The sequence below is a fragment of the Pongo abelii genome, chromosome 9 (genome assembly GCF_028885655.2).
Source record: "Pongo abelii isolate AG06213 chromosome 9, NHGRI_mPonAbe1-v2.0_pri, whole genome shotgun sequence".
Lineage (NCBI taxonomy): Eukaryota > Metazoa > Chordata > Mammalia > Primates > Hominidae > Pongo > Pongo abelii.
In genome coordinates this window covers 16,864,055-16,891,015 of record NC_071994.2, presented here as the reverse complement: position 1 = coordinate 16,891,015, position 26,961 = coordinate 16,864,055, and the positions used below count along the sequence as shown (strand labels likewise).

Here is a 26,961-nt window from a genome sequence, read left to right as displayed (position 1 = left end):
CATGCCTTGGCCACAGATACCCAGCCTTACCCTGCTGTCTGGTTCTAGAGTCTGTGCCCTCCAAAATGAATTCTGCAGGTACAGCAAAGAGCATAAGGTCATGAAATTCATCTTTGAAAATAAGAGCTCAGTAATTCACATAGAAAATAATGTGGACAAGCACAATCCATTCCCTGCTGGGTGAGATAGAATGTGAGAGAAAGAAGTCTGGAAAGCCATAATCTTAACATTAATCCAAGACACGAGTGAATTTGAATTTGAGCTTTTAATATGTTATATACAGGCCAAGCAAGCTGAGAGCTATTTTTAGCTCTAAGTTATGAAATACAATCACATGGACAGGTGGCCTACATTTTCAGTTTTATATTTGGTGAGGAGTTTTGCAGTCAAAGTGAGAATGCCATTGCACCGACCAGGTTTGGAAAAGGCAGCCGGAGTCCTACAGATTCTGAGCATGCTGAGCAGGACAGCTAGCTGGTGTTGTGGAGTGGGAGATAGAAAATCTGGAGCCTAGACTCAACACCACCAGTCTAGCTATATGACATGGGAGAAACCATTTGAGATTTCTTTTTTTTTTGCCTTAGTTTTCTCATCTGAAAAAAAGTAGAACATGTTGGGGAGCTAAGAATAGAGTATAAAGGGTTTGTAGGCCAGCAAAAGAGTGAAACGGTATCCTGGTTCTATCACTTAGTATCTGTATCTGAGCCTCAGTTTTACCATCTGTAAAATGGGAAATCTGATTCATAAATCACAGGTTATCATTTAGTAGAAAATGATGACACTTCTTCATCTGTTTAATCCTTGATAAGTCGCTTCACATTTTTGTGCCTTGGTTTTATCAACTATAAAACTAGGATAATAACCTAAATGTTAACAGGGTAATTATGAGAAACAACAAAGGTGAAAATGCCCACCAGAGCTCACAGCACACACAAAACCATCAGGAAGTATTTGAGGAGGGGACAGCTTCTAAGGCTCTTTACATCTCTAAGAAATGTGAATTTTGTGCACACTAGCCACTGTTTTCTGCTTACTTCAAGAGACAAGTCTAAAGATTTAGGATCTTATCTCTGATGTTCTTAGCAACACAAATCACAATCTTAAAGAAGGTAAAACATTATTTGGCCATCAGAAATTATCATAGAATTAAGAGTGGATGAGGACAGCAAAAGAAACAAATAGAGTAAAAAGGGCAACTTACAGAATGGGAGAAAATATTTGCAAACTATGCATCCAACAAAGGTCTAATATCCAGAATCTATAAGGGACTCAAATTAACAAGCAAAAAACAAACAGCCCCCATTAAAAAGTGGGCAAAAGACACGACCAGTTTTCAAAAGAAAACATACAGTGAACAAGCATATGAAAGATGCTCAAAATCACTGATCATTAGAGAAATGAAAATCAAAACCACAATGAGATATCTCACACCAGTCAGAATGGCTATTACTAAAAAGTCAAAAAATAACAGATGCTTGTGAGGTTGCAGAGAAAAGAGAATGTTTATACATTGTTGGGGGGAACGTAAATTAGTTCAGCAATTGTGGAAAACAGTGTGGCAATTTCTCAAATAACTTAAAACAGAATTCTTATTTGACCCAGCAATCCTATTACTGGGGATATGCCAGGAGGAATATAAATAGTTCTGTCATAAAGACACATATATGCATATGTTCATTGCAACACTATTCACAAGAGCAAAGACATGGAATCAACCTAAATGCCTATCAACAGTAGACTGGATAAAGAAAATGTGATATATATACACTATGGGATACTATGCAATCATAAAAAGAAACAAGATCATGTTCTTTGAAGCAACATGGATGGAGCTGGGGGCCATTATCCTGAGTGAACTAATACAGGAACAGAAAAACAAATATTACATGTTCTCACTTGTGAGAGCTAAACATTTGAACACAAAGAATGGAACAAAAGACACCAGGGCCTACTTGAGGGTGGAGGGTGAGAAGGAGGAAGAGGGCTGAAAAATTACTTATCAGGTACTATGCTTATTACCTGGGTGACGAAATAATTTGTACACCAAATCCCCATGACACACAATTTACCTATATAACACACCTGCACATGTACCACTGAACTTAATAAAATAAAGTAAAACAAAGTAACTATTTCATACAGGGAAAAAACAGCAAGTGAAGAGATCTCTCAGATTAGATTCATTGGGAAATAGACTCTGAGACTGAGATGTGTGTGCAGATGGCTCTCCAGGAAGGACTGTCAGGAACAGCATCTGTAAGGGAGAGATGGCAGCAGAATCAGAGAGAGGGAGAAATTGGGCTGCAATGCAGTCTCAACAAAGGCCTCAGCCAATCCTTCAGGGTGCTTGGGAGCTGAGATGGCTCTTGGGAGCTGTGTCAAGGAAACAGGACAAGTGGGGGCAGGCCTTCATACTACTCACTGGTCAATCTTGGATGACACTTCTACAGCTGTTTAATCTTCACCTGGAGCCATAACCTCAGGGGAGGTGGGTCCCATTGACTGAAGGAAATTCTTGGAAGGATTTCAGCTAGGAGATCCAGGTAGCACACAATCACATCCACTATCACAGACACTATTGTTTACATACGATGCACTTGGAATTGAAGAGAGAAATCTGAAGAGCAGCCAACGAGGGATCTAAAAAGAAGTGGTTGTTGCAATTAACTTGAAAGTCAGTATACTGGCTCCTGGACACAACATTGTCCAGCTTTAGCCAGGCTCATACATTACTCAGATAAAAAGTGACCATTATCTGAACAGAAAATCAGTAATGTGTTTATAAGGACAAACATGTTTGTAAGAAAAATGTTTCTGACTCTATCAAAAACATTAAGCAAACTAAATGTGTGCTCACACACAAAAGGGGTTGTGGCCGCCAGCCAGAGCTGCTGTGGTGTGTGAAGTGGTATGCAGAGTTAGAATACTGCACAAAGTCTCACTCTGTCACTTCCTGGATGAGAATTCAGAGACCACTTCTCCTATCCAGGCCTCAACTTCCTAGTCAGTAACATGCAACAGGGGAACAAAAACAGCCCTAAGATCTCTTTCATCCTATGTACCAATAATTCCAGATCTTTATTACTATTGTTAGCAAGAACAAAAATATTTACAAAATGGATGCCTTGGTAATTTGCTTCATTTTCTGCTAAGTTAAATTTTGTGGCAGTGTTTCCTCTGCATTATTTACTTCCTGATAATTTTTTATAACACTTTTTGTTTTTTATTGAAATATTGTGGACCTCTCTTTTATTATTGAGGGTGCTTTATTCCCCATACTCTTTAACATTTATAATTTTGTGAGGTCAGTGACTTCTCTCTTGTTCACTCTACCGTCCATGGAAGAGTATCCCTCACAAGCTAGAGGTATCAGTTATGTTTCATTATAGACACCAGTTCAGGCTAACTTAAAGGGAAACAAAGGAGGTAATTGAAAGGATATCAAGAGGTTTGCAGAATCAAAAGGAAACTGGGCAAAATGCAGGAACCAGGAGCATTTCAGAGGGCTAAGGAACAGAAGTCAGAAGCAAAGAACCATGTCATGTCTGGAATGGCCCCACCAGCATCTCCCTGCTATAGCAAATGAGCTCCAAGCCTTGATGCTTCTTTCCATCCCTTGCAGATTCAAATTTAGGGGAGTGAGAACTTTTTGTTGGCTGAGCTTAGGACTCACGCCTGCCTCTCTATGTACCTCCATGAATCTGTCTGTATAGATTTCTCTTCCTTAGGGGGCAGGGAAGGAAATGTTATCCTTGCCTCAGCTTCCATAGACTTGTGGGTGGAGAGGGTACAGGAACTAGACACTCTTCTCCCACCAATCTATTCTCCAAGAAAGAGATCATTCTCCAAGAAAGTCACAATATTTTAAGCAGGAAAATGGATTCTAGATACACAGAATACCAATATTTGCTAGAGCAGGTGCTCAAATAATGTTTAAGGTGGATATGTGCTCATATATAAAATGCTGAAAATTTCCTCTGAAGCAAACAAGTGCTTTACTTTAACATAGGCGCATAAGGAAAGCTGTTTTAAATACTCTTCTACAGCAGTTGAGATTCTGCCTTATCTCTGACATCTATCTGCATGATATCCAGAATTTCTTTAGTGAAGTTTGAATCTATAGCTTAAATTTGAAAACCTCAATTTGAAAGATAATATCCCTACTGTTGGGCACCATTGTATCATTCCAAACTTATTTTCCATTACTTCTCTCCACAGATATTACACTTCAGCCAAACAGACACTATTTGTGAAATATATCTGAATAATTTCTCTTCTATTTTACTGTATCTCACTTTCTTGTCCAGAGCAAAGTTATCTTCCTCAATTCCTCACCCTAGAATCTACCTTTCAACTATTACTATAGCATTTTATATGTATCTCTTGTTGGTTTTTATTATTTTCTACATAGAATTAAAGTTACTTATATATAGGTCTTATCTCCCCTTTAGTTTTTTTTAAATAAACTTATTGAATATAGGAGCTCTGTTGGGTCTGTTTCTAAACATTTGAAGTGTGAAATGTAACATATATGGAAAAGTTTATAACAGAAATTTAGTTATATCACTTTCTAAAATATAAGAGCTTTGTTTGATTTACCTTTTTTAACATTTTTACTGTGATATATATTTTGGTGTGCGTGTGTGTACATATATAAATATATTTTATTTTTATTTATACATACATGTATATATAATGTGTGTATGTGTATATATAATACAAATTTTATATATACATATATATGTGTTTGTGTATATATATAAAATTTGGTATTCCAAAAAAGGTACATAAAATACGTAGGTTCATTTGGCTTTCCTTATCTACCTAGTCTCAACTTTCACCTTTCTTCTGAGCTCCCAGTTCAGGTTTCTAAGTATTGAGGCACATCACCAGAGAGGAGACATGTTAGCATCTAAAATACAACATATTATGGGGCAAACTTCTCACCTTTTTCACCAAACTAGCACTTCTTTGATATTTCTGACCATGTCATCACAATTGTTTTTAACCAATCAGGCAAAATCCAACAAATTCCTTTAACTGATATGGACTTCACTAATGTTGGCCCAAGGATGCAGCATATATATACATACTATATATATATATTATATAATATATAATATATTATATATTATATAATATATTATATATTATATAATATATTATATATTATATATTATATATTATATAATATATTATATATTATATAATATATTATATATTATATATTATATTATATATTATATATTATATTATATATAATATATTATATATTATATATTATATTATATATTATATATTATATATTATATTATATATAATATATTATATATTATATATTATATTATATATTATATATTATATATTATATTATATATAATATATTATATATTATATATTATATTATATATTATATATAATATATTATATATTATATATTATATTATATATTATATATTATATATTATATTACATATTATATATTATATATTATATTATATATTATATATTATATATTATATTATATATTATATATTATATTATATATTATATATTATATATCATATTATATATATTATATATCATATTATATATTATATATTCTATTATATATTATATATTATATATTATATTATATATTCTATTATATATTATATTATATATATTATATATATATATATACACACATATATATACACATTTTTTTTTAGATGGAGTCTAGCTCTATCGCCCAGGCTGGAGTGCAGGGGTGCAACCTCAGCTACTGCAACCTCCGCCTCCCGGGTTCAAGCAATTCTCCTATCTCAGCCTCCCGAGTAGCTGTGATTACAGGCACCTGCCACCATGCCCCACTAATTTTTGTATTTTTAGTAGAGATGGGGTTTCACCATGTTGCCAGGCTGGTCTCAAACTCCTGACCTCAGGTGATCTGCTGGCCTCGCCTCCCAAAGTGCTGGGATTACAGGCATGAGCAGTCATGCCCAGCCTCAGCATGCATATATATATATATATATATATATATATATATTTGCTTCTGAGCTCTTTATTTCACTGCACTGTATACCCCCATTCCAAAGCCCACACATATTTTTGACCTAGGATCTGAAGTATGTGTTTATTATATTTGCTTGATTCATAGGTGACCTATGTTAAAGAAATAGTCCACTGTGGGCACTCAGTGAATATTGTTTAAATAAGTGAGGCTTGGAAGAAGAGGGAAGGGAACTGATATTTATTTAGTCAATGTGATTTGCTAGATGTTTTATAAACCTTAACTAATTTATTACTCCCAGTAGCTTTCTGGGAATTTATTGTTGCCTTTTATAGATTAGGAAAGTGAAGCTTGTAGAGGGTCCAGAGAGTAGATGATAGCAGCACATAAACCTAGTTTTTTTTTTCAATTTCAAAGACCACAATATTCTTTTACTAGACTTCATAGCTTGCACACTGTAAAATTATCACTAAATTCTTATTATTATGAGTGTATTTTAAAAATAAAAGCTCTTTCAAATATAAAAAAATTTTCTAGATTCAGTTTAACAACAATTACCAAGCAAACATCAATTTCTATCACTCAGTTAGGAATAGAACAAATTAACTCCCCATATATTCATTTCTGTTTATTCTGTTTGTATTTATTTGTGGTTCATTTTTACACAAATAAAAACAGGTGAAAAATTTGGGGAAAAAAACAAAATTGTGCTGAACTTCAGCAGTAATCAAGATAGTACAAATTAAGACAACAATAAAAGACACTATTCTCTAACCAAACTGGCAAAATTTATAACTCCAGTAATACTAAGTACTGGCAGTAAGAACTCTCACACACTGTTCATAGAAGTAAAAATTGGTATAACTACTTTGGAAAATAGCGTCACATTATTTACAAAAGTTGAAAATGAATAAACCCTACAGTTCAGCAATTCTACTTTCAGGTATATTTAGCCTAGAACAATTAATGCATTTGTGCACCAAGATACATGACCAAAATGTTCACATGAGCATAATTCATCACTACCCCAAACTGTAGATAGGCCATATAAATGAACATGAAAAAGGAGACTGGACAATTAAACTTTGTATTTTCTATTGGGTTATCTGTCTTTTTCTTACTGTTTTCTAGAAAGTTTAAAATATACACACACACATATGTATATATATATATATAGACACATAAATATGCACATACATGTGTTTATGCATATGTATATACAATAACTTTTTTTCCTAATTAGATATGCTACAAATATCTTATCCCTCCCCCCACACATTTTGTGAAATAATCACAGGCTAATAACTGAGAAATTCCATGTTACGAACAGGAGGGAGAATTCTCAGGCTTGGATCTAGATACCTGATTGGTGAGATCCTACAGAAATTTTTCTGTAAAAGCATGATTTCTCTATAGAGATGCAATTATTCTCAAAGGCCCAGTCTCTTCACCTTGTTTGATGACAACAAGTTTCAATTGCCTGTAGAAGTAACGGACTGAGGCATTAGTGGTTCACCCTCTTCTAATCTGAATGGCCAACTTTTCTACAAGCTCCTGCCAACATGCCATGTGCAATCCAACCTCCATACCTGAGTTCAGATGGTTGCTTAGGAACTCCCCATTCAGCTCTGCTTATAATATTATTACCAACAGCAACACTATAGTTCAAAAGAGGGTAGCAATTCTGAAGATGCTTTCTCATCCACTATCTCATTTAGCCTGCAAAACGCCCTAAGGAAGGTATGGCTGGTGCTATTGTCTTCACTTTGATGATAAGAAAATTGGCTCAGAGATATGTGGCTTATACCAGCTTCACCACTGGCAATTGGTAGAGTTTTGACTAGAAAGTAAGGTTGGAATCTTGGAATTCTGGGTTCCATCTACATTATTCTTACAGAGCTTGGCTCACATGCCACATCCTCTGAGGATCTTCCCCTGCCCATAGGATTCTTTCATGTCCCTGATGAGTTCTAATTATTATTTTCTAGACTACTCATTTGATAATGGCCACAAATGCCTTTGAACTATCATCTACTTAGAGGTATGTCCTCTGTTCCACCACGTTATTTGTAAGTTGCTCCTGAAGCAGGAACAATATTGAATATCAACTGGTTTCTTCATCAACTTCACACCATGCCTTTTCTGCAGCTTGTGTCTAGTTAACATTGGCTGAGGCCGGGCTATCACTGTCAGCTGTGGCACTCAAAGAGCCAACTCTATCAAGACTGAAAACAAATATGCCCTGATCCATTCATGCTCTGTGGAATACTGGAAAATTCCTGCTGGTAAAGTTATTGAACATTGAGTCATTAACCTTAAGGTGCATTACATCAGTAAACATATATGCAGGGGGCTTTACTTTGTGGAAGTAGGGATTACATCTTACAGTCTTATTTGTATTCTTCAGAGTGCCTTCCACATGGCAAGGACTCATCGTGGAAGAGTGTAAGTGAGTTTCACATTAAGTAAGACCTCCATTGAAATTTACTAACATATGTAGTGACTTATTTTTTCAGAGTCTTGGTCAGGGAAGGCAAAAACTCGTTTCATACCTCGGTTCCTCTTTTTAACAGTAGACAGGTAAGTTAACTTCTCAAAGCTTTGGTTTCCTCCACTGCAAAACTGAAGCACAAATAACTATATCATGGTGAATAAATGAAGGTAAAAGTATAAAATGTCTTTTTATACCACAAGTACTTTATAAAATATGAAAAAGGGTCAAACAAGATTTGGTTCTTTGTGAGTTTAAGCAAGTTAAACTGTAAAAATCGGGGTTTTTAATTGTGAAATGAGAGGATCGGTTTAGCTTATTTTTAAATTCTTTCAGCTTTTGGCTAAAGAGTCTATGACTCTGCAATTCCAGCTTCAATTGCCAAGGAATTTAATATTTTAATTTTCCATTCCCAATACATAAACCTCAACAAATGCTCTAATGCACAAAGGGAACATCCTACTTAGAATAATTCAATCATAATCCATTTTTAAAAGAATAATCTATCCTGATATAAATAACTGCCCTGATTTATGAATTTTCACATTCTCTTTTGAACATTTCAGGTAGGAAGTCCCTGTGCCTTTATTGCACTGCATTGAGCTGCAGGCCCTACATACAAGGTCTCTCATTCATCAGACAATTCCTGCAGGGAGAAAGTGGGTGTTGTTATTAACCAAATGGGCATTTAGTCTCCATTTGACAGATTTCCTGTGTGGAAGGGACGAGCTCCCACAGTAACGTATACTCTGTGAATTGATGTCTTGCTGGCGACAGGACATCCCCTTCTGAGTAGCTTCTATAAATGAATACCCATGTAATGTCAGCTTGAAATGTGTCTGCTGTAGAGCTGGAAACTTGGAGGGCAGGAAGTTAAACAACGAATGAAAATAAAAGCTAGGACTTGGATGGGATGAGCTTCACCTAGCTGTCCTTGGACTTCCTATTTTTGCTCAGGCAGCTCAAGAGCCAAAATGAGAAGTCCAGGGACAGCTAAGTGAAGAAAGAGCTAGTATAGAAATCTCAATGGTATGAAATACACATTCATTATGATGGGCACATTCACATACTTAATTTCATATTACCCTCACACTTTATCCTGTATATTGAGTTCAGTAAGACTAAATGACTTTCTTGAGGTCACACAACTGATAAGAACAGTTAGAATTTTCATCCAGCTTTTGATAGTACTCTTTTATACCTATTTACAGTCAGATGGAACACTTGTTTGAGGTGATTTCAACATAAAATATAAATATGTAGACACTAGGCCCTTAAATCTTAGGAGGCCCACTTTTTCCTGCCTAAACTGAGGTATAGAGGCATAAAGAAATACGTCCATAAGAATGATAAAATGGACTTTGGGGTCTCAGTGGGGGAAGGTTGGGAGGGAGGTGAGGAATAAAAGACTACATATTGGGCACACTGCTCGGGTGATGGGCACACTAAAATCTCAGAAACCACCACTAAAGGACTTATCCATGTAACCAAAAACAACCTGTACCCCCCAAAACTGATGAAATAAAAATTAAAATCATAAAAGAAGAAACATGCCCAGATACACATCTTAATATATACTGTAATGGTTATGATATATAGACTCTAGACTTTAATTTTTTTATAGAAATCTAAATGGTCTAGTGGTGAGGAAAGTTCCTGCTTGGGCTGGGCATAGAAAGAAGTTGGGAAGGAAAAAGAGGAGAAGAAGCATAAAATGAAGTAAAGAAGGAGGAGCAGGATGAGGAGGGAAAAAAGTCAATTATATCAAGTAGGGAAAATGTGTAGCTGAGATCGGAATGCACCCAGTGCTTGGATAGCTGCTTCCCAGGCTCTTCTCCAAATGCAGATACTCTTGAGCTCTGTAGCTTTCAATGAGAAAGATTCCTATATGCAGTGGATCCTGGCCTGTGAAGGCTGTTCTTCCTTGTGTGTTGCTGAATGGGCCTCATTGCTAAAGAAGAGGGGAGGGAGGCGGCTGAATGGGGGAGGTATAGGTTGTCTAGGCCTTGGGCTCAGAAGCTCCTGATCTTTTCAGGTGATGGCAGCCATGTGCCAGAGAAAGCTATTCTCATGTTTCTCATGTTCCATAACTCCTTCTTTGCAATTTTTCCCAGAAGACTTATGATTTATCCTCCTCAGACAGAGGCTGCCCTGTACATAATGGAGCTCGATAATCTGAAAACTAAATTGACATTTTAAGGCAACTGAGTTAGCCAACCACGATTTCTGGTCTTCATCTATAAAGTCAAAATTAATTTGTTGGGTTTTTTGGGGAGATTTTGAAATCATGATCTATTGTGGTGACTTAGATTAACTGTAGTTATAAACACCATCAAGCAGTTGATATGTGAGAAGTGAAATTAATCACCACTCCCTTCCCACGCACACACATTTGCTCACACCATCTAGCACATGAAACAAGACCTGAAGGTGGACTAGCACTGTGCGTCATCGTGCTGTTCCTAAGAAGTAAATTTCCAGGCAGGCTTTTTTATTCTTGTAGCATCTAATTACAGAACACCGGAATGCAATGGAGACCCAGAGGTGAGCTGAATTATTGAAAAAATAAAAGCAAAGACAGTCCAGAAAGCTATTACACATCTTCATAATAGATTCACCAAACTTAAGGGTGCTAAGAAATGCAAGCATTTAATTCAGAAAACAAATATATTTTTTCATAGCTCTAGGGAAAACTGTTTTTTTTCTTTAAACCTTCTGGAAGTTTTGGTAATTATGTTAGACAGAGACAAGAAACATAGAAGATAGTGTAGGCTCTCCAAAGGAAGTTGTATTTAGTCAGGTTAAAGTTTAAGTAATTCATCTATTAAAGCATTTCCATATTTCTGTATATAACAAGGTGTAATGTTTCCCCAACGCTTTAGCAAAAGGGAATGGAAATTACAAAGGCACATGACCAGTGAGTAGGATAGGAATGTGGGTACAGAAGGGAGAGTAGGGGGTTGGAAAGATTTAATCTTCAGCTACCTGACTCGATCTACTGCCCTGTCCTTTAAATTACAACTTTCTCTGAAATATCATTTAAAATATTGAAACATCCTTTGTCTACCTCAGAAAGTCCAACTTTCAAACTCTCAGGACAAAGGAATAAAAAAATACTGCGTGTTCATTTGATAAAAATGAAGGTGAAATCTTTACACCAAGTTTAATAGTGAATAAAAAATTCCTACAATTAAAAATAGGATGAGGAAAATTTGGTACATTCACTTGTATGCTTCAATCTTCTGCTTTAAACCGCATGAAGAAACTAAAGCAAGAAAAGCTTAACTGTCCCATGTTGTTGTTCACTAAATATAAGATTATCTTTCTAAGTAAGACTTTTCAATGTGCTGCTTTTTACATCTTCTAATAGCAGAAGTAACCACTGTTCTTGGGGAAGAAAGAACTGAAACCAGCCAAACATTGAAAGTCATGATGGCATTTAGGTGTGAGAGAAAGTTTATCCCTTAATTGCTTGCCTACTTCCCATTCACACTTAATATTGGGGGTAAAGTTTGTTGAGTATTTTCCAGAGAGCACTTTTCACTTCTTTGTTCCTAAGGCTGTAGATCAAGGGATTCAGCATGGGAATCACCACTGTGTAAAACACAGGCTATTTTGTCTGTGTCCACGGACTGGCTGGAGTTGGGCTGTAAGTACATGAAGATGATTGTGCCATAGAAGATGGACACAGCAGTGAGATGGGAAGCACAGGTGGAGAAGACTTTCTTCCGCCCTTCAGCAGAACGCATCCTTTGAATGGTGATGCATATGAAGAAGTAAGAAATAAGGATGACCAGGAGGGTGAAAAAGACACTGAAGCCCACCACAAAGAAGACCACCAACTTGCTGATGCGTGTGTCAGAGCATGAGAGAGCCAGTAGTGGGGGAATGTCACAGAAGAAATGATTAATCTCTTTAGAACCACAGAAGGAGAGTCTGAAGGTGCCTGCTGCGTGGATAGAGGCATTGAGGAAGCCAGAGACATAGGAACCAGTAGCAAGAAGGACACACACACCTGCTGTCATGGTGGTGGTGTAATGAAGAGGCCTACATACCGCTGCATGGTGGTCATAGGCCATGGAGGCCAGGAGGTAGCACTCAACAGTGGCAAACCCCACAAAGAAGAAGAACTGAGGTGCACATCCATTGTAGGAGATGGCCTTGCCCCCTGACCGCAATGCAGCCACCGTTTTGGGGGCTACAGCTGATGAGTAACCCAAGTCTACAAAGGAGAGGTTACTGAGGAAAAAGTACATTGGAGTGTGGAGATGGGAGTCTGAGTGGATGATTCACTATCATTCCCCCATTCCCAAGCAGGGTGATGAGGTAGATGAATAAAAATGCCAGGAGGAGGGGTATCTGAAGATTGGGGTCATCTGTTAATCCCAAGAGGATAAACTCTGTCACTTCTGTGCTATTCTCCATTGTGGCCAGCTTGAATTAGCCTGGTGATTAAAGAAGAGGCGTCAGCAAAATTCCAATGAAAGTATGAGAAGGGAGGATGGAATGATAAAAAAGGAGAAAACTAATGTATAGAGAGAATGTACTGTGTGTAAGACTCATGCTAGAACCCTCTGTTATATTATAGCTTTTAATTCATATGAGATAGGTGCTATTATGCCCATGTTACAGATAAGGAATTTAAGGCTCAGGGAGCTGAATATTCAGCAAGATAGCCTATCTAGGGGTCAGAATCAAAGTTCACCCCTTTATATTTCTGAATCTAAAGTTAATACATTCATCTTGAATTCTTTAACATATTTACGTCATATAAATACAAATTATGATGTGGATATAAGATTGTATGTATTTAATTATTAAAAATAAAAACATCCATCACTTATTGTCTTCCACATTCTACTTCCAATAATATAGCCTCACTAAAGATTTTCTAAATTTATTTTTCCTTAAAACAACACAAGTTTATTCTCTCAAAATTCTGGAGGTCAGAAATCTGAAATCAGTTTCACTGGGCCAAAATCAAGGTGTTGGCAGGGCAAGGTGGTGCCTTCAAGGTCTGTTTGATACTAAATCCAAAGATCTTAACCACAACTTTTGAAGCCTTTATAAACTAATCCCTCAACAGTAGTTCAACTGAAAGGGAGTATGGTATATGTAAATATGAGTATGTATTTATATGTATTTAATATAAAACTATAAATTTGATATATACAAACGGCTTTGTGTATCTGTGTATATGCATATGTCTTTTTTCACCCCTTATCAGAAGTCTTTGTTGTAGACTCTAATTACAGTTAAGTCCTCCTTTCTCTGCCTCCTCAAAGCACTTGAGTCTTGGCTGATTATTGCACAATTAGTTGGGCAACCACTCACTCTTCACCTAGCTCTAAGCCCCTTGGGACGGTAACTATCTTCATCCCCTCTGGTCTACCCTCCTTACCATGGCCCCTCACACACATATATAAATATTTGGTGAATCAAACAGAACATCAATAGGAAAGTATGGAAATATTTTTCATGCTCTTTAATTCCACAACAAACATCCTATCGTCCTCTTGTCTAGCAGGTTTGTGCTTTGGGCCAAAATATTAGCTTAGACTTGCCGTATGAAAAATATTCAGGAGTAACAGTGAGTTTGCAGATGGTTAGGCCTGGAGACAGGTTTCTGTCCTCATTTTAGAGCACTCTTTCCCTCCTATTTTTGTTCCTCAACCTGAGGTGTTCACAGGCTTTCCCCACTCCTAGTAGCAGAGTGAGTGGGAGCAGACTCAGAAGAAGTGAGGGAGAAAATGTGAGAAGAGAGGAGGAAAAAGGAGAAAACAGGAATTAAAGGAGAAAAATGCTTCAGTTCTGCTGGACTTTAGCTTACCTTGAAGAGTAACAGCAGCAATTTGGCGACACAAAAAGAAGGGGATAGTGTAGCTTGTCCTTTTTGGATGACCATTACACACACACGATGTGGCTAGTTTCATAAGAACTGGCTCAGTCAGCTTGGTACATTACTATCCAGTAATGTACCAATTGACTTTCTGACCAGTAGCACTTTCCATTATATTTATCCAGCCTTTTTAACTTGTTTTTCTTTTGACTTTTGACATGTGTGTATACTCTCAAATTTAGCAAACACAATATCCTGTAATCTATGACAGGCAGTGTTCTGATCTTACATATTTGGAAACAGAAGGATGTAGTGCCCCTCAAGGTCACATAACTGCTTAACTGTAAAATCTGTACAATTCCAGAGCCTGATTTTTCAGCCTCAGCACTACTGACATTATGAGCTGGATAGTTCTTTGGTGCAGGGTGTGGTGGGGGAGAGGGAGTGCTGTCCTGTGCGTTGTAAGATATTCAGCAGTTTCCCTGGCCTCTCTCTACTCACTAGATTCCAGTAACACCACCACCTCCCATTTGTAACAGTCAAAAATGTCTCCAGACGTGGCCAAATGTCCCCTGAAGGGTAACATTCCCCTGATTGAGAACCACTGTTCTAGAGTTTATAAAAAACACTGGTTCTAAAGTTTATAAAACTCTTTTTGCATTCACTTCTTAATTTAATTATTGCATGACTAGATAGAGAGAGAGAAAGATAGCAGATATAGACATGAAGAAACCGAGGCTCAGTGAGGTGAAGTGACTGGTTTAAAGTCTAGAACTCTAGCCAAATATTGCTGCCTATTGGTAGAGGGACCCCAGGAAGGGATAACTGCTTGCTAAGTACTGTGGTCCTTTGACCAAAGAGATATTAGCCCTCCCATATCGTAAACCAACCTTTTCCTAGACACAAGGTAGGATGAAAACCTGGAAAAACTCCAAGAATAAAATGCAGCTGAGTTAGGGTGGATTGTGAATTATTTTCCAAAATACCTTCTGAAATGCTTATTAGATCAATTTCCTTGGTTAATATTGACCACAGGAGTCTATTCACTTAAGCTGTAGGTTCAGCTTTTAAAAGCCATTACACCACCCCCCCATAATGAACTGTCCCTGACTGCCGTATTCCTCTACCAGCAATTAATATTTAAGGTACTTTCTGTGTTCCGTTGATGGGCAACCCTTCCATTTATGCATTGCGGTCTCTGTTAATAAATGTGTTGAGATCCAGAGCAGCAAGGAGAAATCTGGAGTCAGTGCAGAGAGAAAAGGCCTCATTTACCCAGCACCAACCCTGGGAGGCTGCAAGGCCTGAATCCAAATCCTGCTGCTGCTGCTGTATCTCCTCCCACTCAAGTCCTGTAAAACCCAGGCTTTTCTGCATGGACCTAAAATAAATATCGGAAGGAGTCTTGAAAGAGAAAAAACATTTTTGAAATATCTAAGATTGAATACTGAAATATCTAAGGTTAAAATATTAAGTCAAAAACTGAAAAAGCATTAAAATTTAAGGAATTATTATTGTTATAAAGAGAGAAGGAGAAGTCTAAGCCATTAAGATAGTTTGGAAATAAAAAGTTCCATCAAAATTTCTTCTAAAGGGGTTTGAAGCATCACCCCCAATCATCACAGCCCCATTTGGGGAGTTCTAAAGAAGATTCTCAATGCAATAAATTCCATAAGGGAAGAGACAAGGTCTATATTGTTTGTCACTGTTTTGTGCTTTATTATCCACTACTTAGACTCAAGGCAGCCACATGGTAGACTCAACTATTTGTTAAGTGGATGAGTGAATTAGAATCTCAGCAGTTGAGTTAGAGTAAGAGCTTTAATGCTTACTTGCTTTGGGACTGTAGGCAAGTCAATTTTCCTTTATAGACAGAAGATAAAGTGAGATAAAATATGAGAAAATTCAGCCAGTGTGTGGCCTCTAGCAGGTGCTCCATAGAAGCTAATTAATCAATCTCTTTATTAAACTGTAGGCCAATCGTATGAAGTTATTTGCCAGGTTTTATTAACATCAGTTGGTAGCAACACCCCATCTAGCAATGACTATGGCAATGGCTGTCTAAGTAAAGGTGACTCCAAATTACTTATGGGAAACTTCTGTCTCTGTTCTTGTGAAATGTAGCAGAGGAGGTTGGGGGAAATTGAATTAAGAGTCTTTTTATATACCTACTTCTGAGCCTCTTTCTTTTAGACGAACCCATTATTTCTACCTACAGTGTGAAGAATACTGCTTTTTAAAAAGATCAGGGAAAACATACCTATGTCCTTGGGAATTATGAGATCTCAATTCAGAACTGCTTCAACACTGGACTTTTTGAAGTCTGAAAAAGAAAAGAAAAGAAGAGCTGTTGGTCTCTGAGGACCTTGGATTTCAAATAGTAAAAGATTTCCTGAGGCTATGTGATAAAAGTGTAAAGACAGTTCAGCTGCTGCTGCAGTTTGCTTGAGACTGTAAGTGCGCCATACCAAACTGTGTGAAAAGTCTGAGATCAGCTAGAAGCTAGTGCCTATGTAGATTTGGGAGCATCTGAAGCAGGGGTTCCCTAAGGTCTCAATTCCAATCCAGGGCTCAGCAACATACAAACAAGCAATCAAAACACCACTTTCCTGAGGGAACTGAAACATTATTATGATATGGAGGCGCCTCAAAGATCCCTTAGGGGCCACAGGGGAGTCCTGGTTCTCCTAGTCACAGGCTAAGATTATTGATGAGCAAATTCTATCAAAAAATGCTTTCGAAGGAGCTTGAGGATCCAGCCACCGCACAATCAGCCCACAGATTTCCTGTAAGTACTGGGAGTTGGCCCTTTATCTAAGACTAAATGGGGAGAAATTTTCAAAATGTCAGATTATAAATGATAAATTGCATCAGAATCTCCATTTTCCCAAACCCAGCTCTGTCTACAGAACTCAGAGTTTCAAAGAGCTCTGTGAATCAAAACACTTCCAGGAACTTTTTTCCCAATCAACTTGGTTTTAAATGAATTTTAACATGGAGCCTACAAAAAGCAAAGGATTTCTTTATTTCAGCTTCTGATACATTTATATGTATATAATATATATTTATATAATATATAATATAGCTTCCTATGTTTCAAGCCCTTGGTTCAGTATATATTTGTATGTGTTATTTCACTTAATGTTCATATAACTCTACGAGAAATATATATTTTTTCAATTTTACAGATGTGAAAACTTCTGTACACACCTAGCACTTAGATCTTTTTCTAATATTATTCTCTAATAAAAGAAACCAGGGCTCCTTCGAGAAATGGCTGGTTCTAGCACTGGAGCAGGGAATATACCAGGGAAGCCTGGAGCATCTTGTAATTCCAGAAAGTGAGGAAATGCTCAAGTCTGTCTGACCCAAATTCTATATATTTTTACACTGTGCTCTACTGCTTCTCTTGGAAATAAATGTGGAAAAGCAGAGATGCTCTCAGAATCTAGAAAACAATACTTCTCTTAGATTCTCACAAATGCATGTTCCACTACAGTCAGTTACAAAAGTACAGCTTATTTACTCACTTTTTCTTTGCTCTCATGAAAACATTTCCAAGAAAAAAACCCCTGTTAGAATAATTATTTTTAACAAAATAAGACATATAAAGTGGCCAAGCAAGTGGCAAGCTAGGTGATAGAAGTCCAGGGATATTTTTGCATACTCTTGGAATTTTGTAGCATCTAATCACCTGACCCACAACTCTGAGTCCAACTCTAAGTCCAACTCTGAAGACTTAGGTTTCTTCCTTATTATTTATTTGACCAATAAAACAACCAAGGAAAAAACTAGAGAAAGAAAGAGTGAAAAATGGGATAAGACAGATAAAGAGAGAAAGCAAAGAAAAGAAGGAGGGGAGGGAAGGGGAGAGAAGAGGAAGAAAGGGAGAGGAACAAGATGAAGAAAGAAGGGAAAACTTCACCTGTAGGATCACGACTCTAACCACTGAGACAATCTAGCCTATATATCTGGCTTTATAAAATAATTTAGTACTCTCCTTTATCAGTGTTTAATATTCTAAAAAATTAACCAGATAAAAATGAAGACTATTAACACGGTGAAGGGGTGTGGTTCTTGGTTTTGGCAAGTAAGAGGCCTAGAATTAACTACTTATGAATGGATAACAGATGAATCATTAATCTTTTTGAACCTCACTCATCATTTCTTCATGGCACCCAATATATCCTCTTTCTTTTCCCTCCAAAGACTCTTAATTCCTGGGAAATACTTCTACTTTTCCACTTTGATGCCTCCAGTGTCTTCACTGTTTGGTCTCCTCACAAGATCATGTTGACTCTTCACCTCCAAACAGTTACAGCTTGGGGTTTTAGAAGAACTAAAAGGCAGAAAAGGGCCAATTCTGGCTTTTGGATTACTTCAAGGCCAGATACCAGGCTCTGTCCATCCATATTTGAGTTAATGCTGCCACCTTGAGGCCATCCCGAGCTTTTCACCTGAGGAGCCGTTCCCAGCGGTGGGGCTGGGAAAATGAAGACTTGTCTTTCTTGCCGCAATGACCAGTAAGTTCATACAGGAAAAATGCTTTGGAATTACAGGAAGAATCAAGAAACTATACATCTGCCTAAAAGGTTAATTTCATGGCCACATAGAATGTTAGCACCTCTTAGGACCCTGGAGATCACCTAGGTGTTATGGTACACCACGCACCACAGCCCACAGTGACAATTACAGTCGTAGAGCCATCCCAGCTCTCCCTTCTAGTTCCTGGAGGGGCTCTTGCAAGTCACTTAATCTCTCCATTCCTCTCTTTCTCATTATGGGACTGTTGAGAATTAAAGTTAATCAACATAAAGTACAAATAAACTTCGGAGATATTGGGGGTTTGGTTTCAGACTACTCCAATAAAATGAATAACACAATAGAGCAAGTCACACAATTTTTTTTGCTTCCTAGTGCATATAAAAGTTATGTTTACACTATACTGGGTCTACTAGCATTACGTCCAAAAAATGTACATAATTTAAAATACTTTATTGCTAAAAAATGATGATGATCACCTGAGCCTTCATTGAGTTGTAATTTTTTCTTTTGCTGGTGAGGGGCCTTGATGGCTGCTGACTGATCAGGATGATGCTTACTGAAGGTTGAGGTGGCTGTGGCAATCTCCTAAAATAAACCAACAGTGAAGATTGCTGCATCAATGGACTCACTTTCTTTTCTCTATCTTTTTTTTTTTTTTTTTTTTTGAGACAGAGTCTCTGTCGCCCAGGCTGGAGTGCAGTGGCGCGATCTTGACTCACTGCAACCTCCACCTCCCAGGTTCAAGTGATTCTCATACTTCAGCCCTCTGAGTAGCTAGGATTACCGGTACATGCCACCAGGCCTGGCTAGCTTTTGTATTTTGAGTAGAGATGGGGTTTCACCATGTTTGCCAGGCTGATCTGGAACTCCTGACCTCAAGTGATCCACCCACCTCGGCCTCCCAAAGTACTGGGATTACAAGCACGAGCCATCGTGCCTGGCTGATTGACTTTCTTTCATGAAAAATTCCTCTGTAGCAAGAACTGTTGTTGATAGCATTTGACCTACAGTAGAACTTCTTTCAAAATTGTATTAAGTCCTCTCAAACCTTGCCAGTGCTTTATTAACTAACTTTATGGAATATTTGAAATCCTTTGTTGTCATTTCAACAATGTTCACAGCCTCTTCCCCCAGAGTAGATTCTATCTCAAGAAACCACTTTATTTCCTCATTCATAAGAAGCAATTCCTCATCTGTTCAAGTTTTGTTATGAGATTGCAGCAATTCAGTCACATCTTCAGGCTTTAGTTCTAATTCTAGTTCTCTTGCTATTTCTACCACATCTGCAGTTACTCCCTCCACTGAGGTCTTGAATCCTTCAAAATCATTCATGAGAGTTGAAATCAATTTCTTCCAAACTCTTGTTAATGTTAATAACATGAATTTATGAGTCACAATGTTTTTAGTGGTATCTAGAATGGTGAATCCTTCCAGAGGTTTTTCAATTTACTTCACCCAGATCCATCAGAGGAATCACAATCTGTTGCAGTTATAGTATTTTCTAAACAATAAGGCTTGAAAGTCAAAATTACTCCTTGAACCATGCGCTGCAGAATGGATGTTGTATTACCAGGCATGAAAACCACATTAATCTCTTTGTCCGTCTCCATAAAAGCTTTGAGTGACCAGGTACATTGTCAATGAGCAGTAATATTTTGAAAAAAATATTTTTTCTAAGTAGTAGGTCTCAATAGTATGCTTAAAATATTCAATAAACCATGCTATAATCTAGTCTTTTCTGTTTATAGAGCACACGCAGAGTAGATTTAGCATAATTCTTAAGGGTCTTAGAATTTGCAAAATGATAAATGAACACTGGCTTCAATTTAAACTCACCAGCTTCATTAGCCCCTAACAATAGAGTCAGCCTGTTTGTGGAAGCTTTGAAGCCAGGCATCAATTTCTCCATTCTAGCTATGAAAGTCCTAGATGGCATTTCTTTCAATATAATGGTGTTTTGTTTGCATTAACAATTTATTGTTAGGCTGGGCATGGTGGCTTATGCCTGTAATTCCAGCATTTTGGGATGCTGAGGTGGGCGGGTCACCTGAGGTTAGGAGTTTGAGACCAGCCTGGGCAACATGGTGAAACCCCGTCCCTTTCCAAAAACAAACAAAAAAAATGGAAAAGAAAAATTATCAGGGTGTGGTAATCCCAACTACTCAGGAGGCTGAGGCATGAGAATCACTTGAATCCAGGAGGCGAAGGCTGCAGTGAGCCAAGATCTCACTATGGCACTCCAGCCTGGGTGTCAGAGGGAGACATTGTCTCAAAAAAAAAAAAAAAATATATATATATATAAAATATATATGTTTAGTGTATATATATATGTACTAAGTGTGTATATATACATATATACTTAAGTGTATATATGTATACTTAAGTGTATATATATAAACAATATATATATATATATTGTTTAGTGTAGCGACTTCCATCAGTTATCTTAGCTAAATCTTCTGGATAACTTTGTGTAGCTTCTACATTAGCACTTGCTGCTTCACTTTGCACTTTTATGTTCTAAAGATGGCTTCTTTACTTAAACTTCATGAACCAACCTCTGCTATCTTCCAATTTTTCTTCTGCAGCTTCCTCAACTTTCTCAGCCTTCACATAATTGAAAAGAGTTAGGGTCTTGCTCTATTAGGCTTTGGCTTAAGGAAATGTTGTGGCTGGTTTGATCTTCTATCCAGACCACTAATATTTTCTCTGAATCAGCAATAAGGATATTTCACTTTATTATCATTCAGGTCTTCACTGGGGTAGCACTTTTAATTTCCTTCAACAACTTTTTCTTTGCTTTCTCAACTGGGACAACTGTTTGACACAAGAAGCCTAGCTTTTAACCTGTCTCAGCTTTTGCCCTGTCTCAGCTTTTGACATGCCTTCCTAAGTTTAATCATTTCTAGCTTTTGATTTAAAGTGAGAGATATGCAATTCTTCCTTTCTGTTGAACATTTAGACTTCATGGTAGGGTTATTAATTGGCCTAATTTCAATGCTTCATGACTTGCAGACTTATTTCTATCCATCAATTTCTCAGAATTTTCTGAGTGTCTGCAGACTCCACAGCCCCACTCAGGTAAATGCACTCTCTGTGGATGTGTTTTCCTTCATCTCCTTTACCAAATCAAGGCCATCTAATATTAACTTCACTACAATCTCTCCATCTAAATCCATCCTATCCTCCTCTGCCTTCCTACCTCAGAATTTCCCCCTCTTCTGTAGCAGGCTGGCCCCTTCATCTATGCCATTGATCCATCTTTACTTACTTTGGTGAGACCGTACTATGGCATTTACTCCTGTCCCTCCACCCTCCCTTACTCATTCCTACCCCATTTGTCCACAGACATTCTAAAGTTACCATCTCTTCCCCAAAAATGCTCAAGAATCTTTTTCCCATCCTAATATACTCTTGTGCTATACCAGCATCCTTCCTTCTACCATCAAAATTATCAAAAGTAGTCCACAGCGTCTCCCATTCTCTCCTAATCCACTGCATTGTAGCTTCAACTGTTTCTACTCCACTACATTGAAATAACATTCTTTTTTCTTTTGTTTATTTATATTATTTTTAATTGACAAATCACAGTTGTATTACATTTATGGAGTATGATGTGATGTTTTGATATGGATATACAATGTGGAGCAATTAAATCAAGCTAATATAGACATCACCTGTTGACCTTTTCTCTTTTATTTTGAGACAGAGTCTCGCTCTGTCACCCAGGCTGGAGTGCAGTGGTGTGATCTTGGCTCACTGCAAGCTCCACCTCCCGGGTTCATGACATTCTCCTGCCTTAGCCTCCTGAGTAGCTGGGACTACAGGCGCCCGCCACCATGCCCAGCTAATTTTTTGTATTTTTAGTAGAGATGGGGTTTCACCATGTTAGCCAGGATGGTCTCAATCTCCTGACCTCGTGATCTGCCCACCTTGACCTCCCAAAGTGCTGGGATTACAGGCATGAGCCACTGTGCCCAGGCTTGACATTATTTTGTGGTGATACATTTGAAATTTACTCTGTAAGTTATTTTGACATATTATTATTGACTATAGTCACCCTGAAGTGCCATAAATCTCAACACTTATTTCTCTTGTCTAGCTGAAACAATATTCTTAAAGGTTGCTCCAAGACCAGCTTCACAGATGTGCAAAACAGACCCTGTGCTCAGAAAAGTCCCACTCTTGGAGAATAACATCTTGTGATTGTCATCTTCACATTATTTAAAATGTTATCTTTGAATTTGCATTTTGTAGGTAAAGTCCAATGGGACAATGGAGCAAACACAGAAAACTTGGAACCCCAGCTCGTGCGTGGTCACACCTTCTGCTACCTCCCATTCTCTCCACAATCCACTGCATTCAACACTGTTGATGACTGTTGCCTACAAGATGATGTCCCGCTTCCCAAGCCTGACATTCAAAGCACTCTAACCCTGAATAGTTTTTCCAATTTTATTTCTCTTGATAGCCACCAGGCATCCTACTTTCTATCCACATAGACCCCAAAGGCCCATGCCGCAGTGTTTGGCACACTGTGGACGCTCAATGAACTGGGTCCTTCCTTCACTCACCACACCATGTACACTGTCCCCCTTTGACATATTTCATGCTGTTCCCTCAGTATGGAATGCCCTAGTTTTATTTTTTTTAATCACTTTTACTTGTGGGTTCAAATTAATGCCATCTCCAAAGTGAAGTTTTTACCTGAGGTTTTAAACAATTATGTGTGTCCTATTTATAACATTTTTTTTTCAAATTGCCTTGTGTTATTTTCTCCTGTATATTATGTCTCCTTTTGTTTCTTTTCCTAGAACACAATACTTTAGCTTCTCCTACTCCTATATTCCTACCTATTACAAAATCCTGTCCAGAAACCATCCTGTATGGACAATCTCGTGTTAGAGACTGAATGTGGGGGTCCTTCCTGGGCTGTAAACTTTCTGAAGGCAAACTATGCCTTACTCATCTTAGGTTTCTTCTGTAACCTAGAACAGTGCCTTTTGACAGTAAGTACCTACCGAATTATGCAAATCCCATCTGATTCTCTATTTAATAAATTGGAGAAGGCACAGGTATATCAACTTAGGAGCCCACCTCAGGGAAATGTATTTGTCCTTAACTCAACAAACTAGCTTCCAGATCACTAGATGTGATAGTTTAAAGTAGCACTGTCTGCTTGTCATTATGAACAAACATGGAAAATTTGTAAATTGATAAACCCTGGGGCTATTTGCTAATGAAAACAGTTTAAACTGGTGTCTTGAAATATATCTTGCTCCCACTTTTGAAAAGGAAACCGCATCTGTCTGCTATGTTACAAAACACTTGCATATGTAAACACATAGAAGATGAAACACTCTTGTTCCTAAGTATAACTCTCATCTGGGCTTCTGCCTCCATATCATCTGTATCCTTTACAATCTGGTTTAGTTATGTCACCTCACATCTCTTAAATCACCAATATCTCCATCTCTGTGGTCTCTGTCCAGTTACATCCAAAAATCACTTCTCAACTTTGATCATCCTTGGAACTAAACTTCTAACTCAACTTTCTTTTCCCTGAGTGAGTGAATAAATGCTCAAAAACCAAAGGACATTCATGAAGGAACATAACTAGTAAGTGGTAGAGCTGGGATGGAAACTCAAACCTGAAGTCAAGACCCACAACATAAAGTCTTCCCCACCTTTTAACTGCAACTCAATTACATCAGTCTCAAATGATCCATATACCAAAAGACCACACTATTCCTGTCAGTGAGTCTGGTATTGGCTAACAGAGTACCATCCATTACCTAGCTGTTGATCAGAAGGCATATGGAATTGTATCTTTGCCAAGCTGAATTATTTTAAGTAATAGTGTTAAAAAAGATTTTCCTAGAAATTTCCCTTGGATTATAGTTAGATCTATGGCAGGCAATGGAAAATCTTGGCCCTGGAAGGCTCCTGAGCTCTTTTCTCATGGCTGTTTCCTTGACCTGGGTGAGCTGTTTTCTATCTATGGGAAGTAGCTAACTGCACAGATTTCTGTGCCATGGAAATCATTCACTCCTGAGTATTACTTTGTCAATATGTTGCTGCAAAGGAAGATTATGAGCTCAAATTCAAGCTCTTCTCCTAATCTCCCAGCATTTTCAATTCCATCAGCTTTCATCCTGAGCCTTAAAAAAGATTTCTAAAATCATACAAAAACAACTAAAAGCCTGCTATGGTTTCATGGTCTCCATGGAAATGCTAGGAATGGATGCTGTGTTGACTTCCTCACATATCTCTTGGACTATTTTGTTAATGCCTTTTATGTATGGTACTTGGCAGTTTACAAAGCCCTTTCTCACGTATTATCTCAGTTAATCCCCACAACAAACCCATGTGGGAAGTATTATTACCGAGGTTTAACATATCATGAAACCTAAATTTGGAGAAGATAAGTGGTTTAACCAAGGTTTACAAGTGGTAAGTTCACTTACAGTTTGCAAGTGGTAAATTCAACTTTTAAATTTTGGTTTGCCTGAAGCCATGGCTGCTACTCTTGCCACTATAACCAAAACAGTGTAGCCTAGAGCAGATCACTTTGATGCCCTAGTGCCCTTGCTTGTCCCTTGAAAATTCACCTCATGGGCACTTTACATTGTTGATATACAGCCTAAAAGAAAGCATCCCAGACAAGGAATTAACAAATTTTAGTTCTGTTTCTAAATCAAGTCACCTTGACCTATTCATGTAATCAACTGCTTCTTCCACAGGTAAATGGAAATAATAATCCTTGCCCACTTTCTCCCTTCTGTTATCCCCTCTACTAATACTACCTTAGATGAAATACATTAAGCTTCATAGAGCTGGGAATATTAAAAACTTTGCAAATGCATGGCTTACCACAAATTCAGTCTTGTGATTACCGGTAATGTGAAGACCTTTGCTATGGTTTTCTTCCTTTTAACCTTACCCCTCGATAACTTTACCCAACAAATGGCATCAGTTCCCCACCCCTATCTGTTGGCACTTACTGCTAGGTACACACTGCTGCTTCCTACTCAAAGTGCCTGTGATTTAGAAAAAGGGCTTTCTTTGGCCTCAGAGTACATGCAGCTTGAGTACAAGGAAGACAGGGGTGTAAGGGTTGGTGGACCACCTCTTGTACTCTACAATGAATCCCAGAGGTCCTCTGAGTATTGAGTTTCAACTTTCCAAGACAGTAACCTGCTCATTAATGCACACTGATTTGGCCTCCTTGCCTTTTCTTTTTTGTTTGTTTGTTTTTTGGGTTTTTTTTTTTTTAGACGGAGGCTCACTCTGATGCCCAGGCTGGAGTGCAGTGGCGCTATCTTGGCTCACTGCAACCTCCTCCTCCCAGATTCAAGCGATTCCTCTGCCTCAGCCTCCCGAGTAGCTGGGACTACAGGCCGCGCACCACCACACCCGGCTAATTTTTTGTATTTTAGTAGAGATGGGGTTTCACCGTGTTGGTCAAGATGGTCTCGATCTTCTGACCTTGTGATCTGCCCACCTCGGCCTCCCTAAGTGCTGGGATTACAGGCGTAATCCCTGTAGAATATAGAAAATATCTCACTTTTGGCTCTCCTACCTGTACATCTAGAGATTGCCTCCTAAATAGACTACTGTACACAAGTCCTAGTCTCAGCGTTCAATTCTAGAAAAACCCCAAACTGTGAGACAATCTAGGGTAAGTAGTAGCTTCACCAGGTAGTTTGTGTAAGGGAACTGAGTGACAATTCACCCCACTCTGTCTTTCTTTTCCTCAGAGAGTGTGTTATATGGCCCATCTTGCCTCCTTTACTGAAAGCTCTGAAAATTTCACCTTGCTCAACTCACAGATTCTCATATATCCTCTAACTTTCTTCCGTCCTACTTTTCCTCCCTTTCAAAATTTTCAGATTATCTTAGGAAAATCTCCAAGTTCTTCATTTTATTTTTGAGCCTCCAATATTTTCTAACTCATGTCTGAAAATGCAAGAGCACCTAGAAACAGAAAGTCATATTTTCTAAGGGTTATTGAACATAATGAAAATAACCACTTCCAACCTCCAAAGCACTGAAAAGTGTCCCTAAGTTCCCCTCTCAGAATCACTATAAATG

At 37.8% G+C, this 26,961-nt stretch overlaps 1 protein-coding gene and 1 long non-coding RNA gene across 2 annotated transcripts; both read right to left on the bottom strand.

Annotated features, from left to right (window-relative positions):
* Nucleotides 1-246: 246 nt before the first annotated feature.
* LOC129048610 (uncharacterized) lies at nucleotides 247-17,223 on the bottom strand. The gene is made up of 2 exons (XR_008511104.2): nucleotides 16,583-17,223; nucleotides 247-2,640 (listed from the first exon to the last, which is right to left on the bottom strand). It is a non-coding gene; the product is annotated as an uncharacterized LOC129048610 (long non-coding RNA).
* On the bottom strand, nucleotides 11,867-12,911 carry LOC100938691 (olfactory receptor 5B21). The gene is given in 3 exon segments (XM_009246327.3): nucleotides 11,867-12,091; nucleotides 12,093-12,772; nucleotides 12,774-12,911. Coding segments are annotated over 3 exon segments (930 nt in total). The 5' UTR covers nucleotides 12,909-12,911; the 3' UTR covers nucleotides 11,867-11,976.
* Nucleotides 17,224-26,961: the final 9,738 nt, after the last annotated feature.